We start from the raw sequence: 7164 nt of genomic DNA on the forward strand, positions 1-7164 counted from the left end.
ATCAAAGCGGTTAATTTGGCTTGTATGATAACAAAAACAATCAACAATGTCATCACGAAGTCTCAAATAAATTAAAATAAAAAATAGGTCATAAATTGATTATTTATATTAGTATAACATTTTAAAAATTGTATATCAAATCTATTGAATCAAAACATCTAAAAATAGTAATATACCGATTGACAAACACCCCTACGTGTGAGAAGCCAAAAATAAAACAACTGTTTGTGTAATATATAATACAAAAATAGATGTAAGTGTTAAAAAGAGTTAGAAGCAAGCATTTGTCCTTTAAGTGGTATTAGGGATTAAAAAAGAAAAAGAAAGAGGGAGAGAAACAATTTATATTAGGCCGCGTATGAAGGGAGGGGTCTCAAATCGGTTAATCTTGACTTATATGATGATAATAAAAAAACAAAAAATGTCATCACAGAGCCTTAGATAAATTAAAACTAAACTAAGTGATGCATCAATCACTTTTGCTTGTATAAGATCCACCATTGTTGTCTAAACAATTCATCCACCAACAAGCAGTCACAAACTCAATAAAAAAAATTTAATCAAAAAAGGCCAAAAGGCTATATATAAATGAAAATAGTCTTGGACCATAAAGGCCACCACAATCAAAACAAAAAAGAAACAAAATAAAGGTCCAAAAATTATTTTCCCAAAAATCGACGAATATAACCAAAAACAACAAAATATATCAAATGATAACACTCCTTGATACACCTAAATTACACATCTTTTAAGAAGTATAATATAGTCATTGTCAAATATTGAACTCAACTAGGTTACTGGGTCGAATTCCACACGAAATAAGGTGAGAACTAAGCCTTATATTGTTATCTTTCTATTAGTCGACTATTTCCAATATTTCCATACAAAGGAGGTTTGTGAAAATTATTTATCTTTTGATATCAATTGTAATCAAGTAATAATAATAATAATTCAAAAAAAAAATAGAGTTAATTAATAGAAGAAGCTAGTGTTGTGATCATAATAATTTCATGACAAACTCGAGTAACTAATGGCAATAGACTCTTCTAATGCTAAGTGTGGAAGCTATCAATTAGAATGTTACATCTGAAAAAATTTCAAACTAATAAGAAGAACATCACTCTCATTCTCTCAAGCAAAGAGTGAAAACAAAAAAACGTCAATAATTTTCCTAAGTTGGTCAATCTTATTAGGACATTTACTATTAGACAAGGATTAGAAACCTCAAATCTTTGTTATTAATTCTTTTCCCCAGTTTTTTACTCCTTTACTTAAGCAAGTTAAAACCTAAGGCATGTTCTAATGTATGCAGCTATCAAAAATCGATCAAAATATGAAAGAATTAACAATACACGCATTTGCACTATGCAAATCTACACCAATACTCATCCTAAGACCTTTGATTTGCTAATCTCCTCCATCTTCCTCTCTGGTTTCCACTCTCCTCCTATTTTCCCTCTCTCTCCCTATCCATCTCTCTCTCATTTTCCGTTATCACTTTTTAGACTTACACTGGTACTTCTAAATTCCTTGAGGAAAACTTTCTATTCCACCTTTGAATTGTGAGTAATTCTCTTTTAGCCTCTCACTAATTGTTTTTCTACCTCTTTTATGGGACGAGATACTGATGTTTTAATTTTGAGTTGATTGATAATTTCATTTCAAATCATCCTTTGAATTTTTATGATCTATTAATCGACTTCTTTCTAGTCACTTCCCACAAAATTTGCTTGATAAAAAATGTCACGACCCAGGGGTACCCCCTAGACGTAACATGGCGTACTTGACCCCGAAGAGGTCTCATACAAACCCTTAGCATAATCATCACATAAGATACTAGAAAAGTACGGGAAAATTTAAAACTTCTTTAAAACCATACAGTCAAAAACATTTTCATAAACAAGCGGAAGTCTTTACTACATCTTTGTCTCAAACTATCTATTTAAACTCTTGAATAAAAGACTTGGGACGCAGCCCACATAAATGTCTACAACATAAGGAAAATACATAAAGGAAACATAATGGTTTGTCCTTGAAGCTACAAGGACTCATCAATTCTTCAACTCTTCTTGCACTTGTAGAAAGCTATCCTCCAAAGGAAACTCAAACTCCGAAACCCTACATTTGATTAGAATGTAGGCAATATGCGTTAGTACAAAATGTACCAAGTATGAAAGCTAGAACACAACATAAGAGCATCTCAAAATGGTTAGTCAACATAAGACATAAACATAAGAGACAATAACATAATCATAGCATAATCTCCAACATAAGCATCATAGAATCATAAGTCAACATAAGACATAATAAATGGTCATAGGAGATACATCATAATCATATAAGCATAATTTGACTCTTAGTCATCTATACCATGATAGCACCATTCTCAAGTAACCTCAAAGCATACGAGTGCAAAGCAAGAATAGCATCCCATAATACCACCCAAGTCAAGTATCCCTTCTTGGTCATCTTAATCATAGTCTACATCCATGGTCTAACCCTTTATGCTTTTCTACCATAAGGGCACCATACTCCTAAGTAACCCCACGGCACATTTGTGCAATGTATGAAAGACATCCCATAATACCATTCACACTAAGTATAACATTGGTGTCAACATAGTCATACTTACCCTCCTTTAGTCTCACTCTTAAGCTTACTTCATATGGACAAAGGAACTACCATCCTTGGTCAAACATATCATGGAAGGCAACTATAGCACAACCCTATCATAAGTTACATCCCTCATAAGAACCCTTTCTTGAATGACCCTAAGTCATACTTGTGCAATGCACAAATAACATCCCATAATACTACTCATGCTAAGTACTACTTTTAGGTCATCATACTAATACTTCTTGATTTGGAGACTAGTTCCTCTCTTTACTTTAGAACACTAGGAGGTACTCTCTTAAGCACATCTTAGTTCATTATTAGATTGAACCCTATGAGATACTACATTTAGCATGTCTAGGTTCCTCATTAGCGTGGACCCTATGAGATACTACTCTAAGCATGTCTAAGTCCATTTATACTCTTGAATACTATGAGGTACTACATTAAGTAAGTCTTAGTTCAATTATGCTTTAGAACACTAAGAGATGCTTCTTCAAGCATGTCTAAGTTTAATGGATATGGAGATTGCTACTAGAAACCTTAACTCAACTATATGAAGGCTTTCATCTCATGAGACCTAACTTTAGGAAAATCCACACTCTACTACGTGAGAGTTCCCCTTTAACTTGGATATTCCTCACATCAACTAGGTGTGGTTCTCCTTTCTACTTTGAGCTCGGACCTTTCTTGTGTGACAATCCATCTCATTGTCAATATCCACTTGGAGCCAATCACACACTCCAAGGTTTACTTGTTAAGCCTTGCTTAACACTCATGTCTCATGGAAGGATGTCCTTGACAATCAATCCATGTTCAAGTAATTCTTTCACTTCATACTTCAAGCATTCATAAAGTAGATTAGGAGAGTATAGGCCTTTCACCACAAATCCACTCATTGGACTTCTATTCGCATTAGACTTTACTCGCAAAGCCTTAACACTTATAGTTGGTCTTATTAGCTTCCCTCTAAATCCCTAGTGATCAACATTCATAATTATGAGTCTTCACTCTTAACAACTCTACAACATAGCAACATCTTAAGAACCTAGATTACAAGGCATTCAATCACTTTATTCTTTACTAGGTGATTCTAGCCATAATTCACCATAAAGGTTAAATTACAACTTTACAAGTCAAGATCAATCATATTCAATTAGGTTTAGTTCAATTCATGATTATGTGTTTCTAACCTTGAACAATTACTACTCATGACATTGATTCAAGAAGATCACTCATGAACCTTCAATTTCACCTCTAATGGCATAAACCCACAAATATCACATTCATCAATTTAGACTAGGGTTTAACATAGAAATCACACAAATTCATCATAATATCACTAAAAAAAATCTAAATCAATCATAATTAGGTACTATCTACTAGATTGAAATCATACCCACATCCTACTCACAATGTAAGAAGAACCCTAGTTTGAATTGGGCTTTTGATCCACAATTGGGGGATTACTAAGGGGGTTCTGTGAGTGGAAGAACCCATATATGATAAGCTAAACATACCTTAATCAATGCCCTAGCACAAGCCTTTAGCAATGGAACCTTTGTTCTTGACCTTAGCTTCAAGCCCTAGCTTCTTCTTCAATGGAGGTTCTTTCTAGAGAGAGAATTATTTGAGAGAGGAGTGATTTGAGGTTTTGATTCTAAATGACTTAGGGTGATAAATGACGTAAAATACTTTATATAGGTGAATAAAATCAATATAAAATGACCCCCACTTAAAACTAATTAAAAAAGGAATTACTAAAAAGCCCTCAACTTGGCTGCCCCCGTCCAGAGACCACGCCCCTCTTCGCGGGCCGTCAAGGGCACCACGGCCCGTGGTGGTGCCCGTGGTCTCTTGACCAATGACTCCCTTCACTTTCCAAGCTCCTAAAATGCTAAGGCATGACCATGACCTGTCCCACGAGCCGTGGTCATGACCACTGGCCGTGAAGTGGCTCGTGGTCCCTTGGGCAGTAGCTAGGCCTCAAGGCTTGACCTCCCACATGGCTAAGGGGTCTTCATGAGCCCCTTCACGGGCCGTGGTCAAGACCACTGACCGTGAAGGTGGTCGTGGACCCTTAGGCAGTAGCTTGCCAAGGTTGGGCAACATTGGCCCCTTAGATTAGGCTTGCCCTTTTTGCCTTGGCACTTGCCTTTCCCATGCTCAACCATACTCTAAATGGTTTGCTACAAGGTCTAACACGTACCTTGACGTTCAACCTCTAACCCCTCATTCTAAACACGTAAACTCTCCTCTATGACTCCACTCCTCATACATCACACTCAAGAACCCTAGCTTTTGGCTCTAGTTTAGTCTACTAATTTTCGGGGCATTACAATATTTCCCCCTTGGGAACATTCATCCTCAAATAACGATTCTAAACACTTTTTATAGGAACGACTCGAGATTAGCAGCCCATCATGCATGCAACATATCTAATGCACATAAACAAGGAGGAAAACTTCAACTCTCATTACTCATACTCAATGCAACAACAAGGAAGTAGGAACTTCATCTAATAACCTATTCATGCAAGAACTTCTCATAACTAGTCATGTTCAAGGAGTAACTACCATCTCCTTGCCATAACATGCTCATCATACTCTCATGGTTCCCATATGCAATTTAACTCTCGAAACGCATTCATTTCAAGGAGGAATCTTTCAACTCCAAAACTAAAGCATGCTCATATAATTATCTCATGAAGTCTATATGCAACTCTAGTCAATGCACTACAACACGAGGAAAACAATGTGTATAAGTCATTTCTAACAAAACCTAAGCATTTTTCATGAACAAGCATATAAGGACATCATGGCAACACGTAATCACATAATGACCTCCTTAGATAGGCACAATATCTCCCCCTTAGGAGTAAGTCTCCATAAGTTTTTCTAAACATAATTCATAATATAAGGCAACAATGAAGCATTATTCATATTAAAGACAACTTCAAGTCCATCATAACAAGTCACAAAAGACAAGAAATCCAAAAATTTTGCTAAAGCATAAAACTCATACCGGAAGAGACATGAGGAGATCACTCTTGATCTTCTCTATATTGGAGAGCATAAAATCTATTCTTCTTCTGAGGCTCCTCATCAACACCTCTAGAGTCAACTTTCTTACCCTCTCTTCCTTTAGCCTTAAGAACCGGGAAATCTCTCACTTTGTGCCCATCCTTTCCACACACATAGCAACCATCCATGCCCACTAGGCACTTACCATAGTGACTCCTTCCACATTCGATGCAAGTAGGCTTGGGAAAAGGAGATCCACTACACTTTTCTTTGTCAAACCTAGGGGTGTTGGAAGAATCATACCTTGGTTTGGTCCTAGGCCTACCTTGTCCATCGGACTTAGCATTAGAAAAGTTCCCATCATTGGTTCTAACTCTCTTTGCCTCACTATTCATTTTCTTGAGCTTTTGCTCTTCAATTTGTTCGGCATGAACCATGAGACTTGAAATATTCATACTAGGGATAAGCATTGCCGAACGACACTCATTTTCTATCAATTCGGACACTCCCATCACAAATTTATTCATTCTAGCCCTTGAGTCCGCCACTAAAGTTAGAGCATACTTAGATAGTTGAGTGAACTTAAGAGCATACTCATTCACACTCATACCTCCTTGACGAAGGTTAATGAATTATTGCATCTTTCATTCCCTCAACTCTTGGGGAAAGAACCTATCTAGGAATGCTTCTTTGAACCCTTCCCATTCTAAGGGGCCCGCTCCTACCGGCCTACTATCTTTCCATTGTTCATACCATATTTGAGCTATATCCCTAAATTGATAAACGACTAGTTCCGCTTTCTATACTGTAGTCAAACCCATGATGGCAAGCACCTTATACACCTCATCTATAAACCTTCAGGATCTTCTTCCATCTTGGATCCATAAAACTCCGGAGGGTTCATCCTCAAAAACTCTCTTACCCTATAAGCACCCATCCCCCTTATTGGGTTTGTTGGAGCCACAACATCTCTATTGGCTTGCGTCTTCAAGGCTTGAGCCAACAATTGCATAAAAGCCTTAAACTCCACAAGAGTGACATTCTCCATCGGAGGGTCATTTAGAACTTGAGGAGGAACTTGAGGTGGAACTTGGAGAGGAACTTCTTGCTCTCCATTATCTTCCTCATCTCTCCTAGCATTAGCCCTAGTATTAGCCATAACCTGAAAAACCATAGAGCAAAGTTTAGGAGAAACACCTACTAGATCTAAACCCTATAGCACGACTTAGAGAATGAAGAAATGAGATTTCCTAAACATCCAATATCTTCCTATTCATAAAGGTGGCGCGTTTCACATTCATGAACAAGACTCTACTAGACGAGGTTTGAGACAATCCTAGAACCATTCTAAACCTTGTGCTCTGATTACCAAGTTTGTCACGACCCAAGTGTACCCCTTAGACGTAACAAGGCGTACTTGACCCCGAAGGGATCTCCTACAAGCCCTTAGCATAATCATCACATAAGATACTAGATAAGTATGGAAAATTTAAAACTTCTTTAAAACCATACAATCGAAAACATTTTC

General features: G+C 37.0%; 1 protein-coding gene across 1 annotated transcript; it reads right to left on the reverse strand.

Moving 5' to 3' along the window:
* Nucleotides 1–5656: 5656 nt before the first annotated feature.
* On the reverse strand, nucleotides 5657–6795 carry LOC125868441 (uncharacterized). Its single transcript, XM_049549089.1, has 2 exons — nucleotides 6492–6795; nucleotides 5657–6183 (listed from the first exon to the last, which is right to left on the reverse strand). Exons 1-2 carry the CDS (start codon nucleotides 6793–6795, stop codon nucleotides 5657–5659), a joined length of 831 nt encoding a protein of 276 aa, XP_049405046.1.
* Nucleotides 6796–7164: the final 369 nt, after the last annotated feature.

This window comes from Solanum stenotomum, chromosome 6 (assembly GCF_019186545.1).
Source record: "Solanum stenotomum isolate F172 chromosome 6, ASM1918654v1, whole genome shotgun sequence".
NCBI classification, from domain to species: domain Eukaryota; kingdom Viridiplantae; phylum Streptophyta; class Magnoliopsida; order Solanales; family Solanaceae; genus Solanum; species Solanum stenotomum.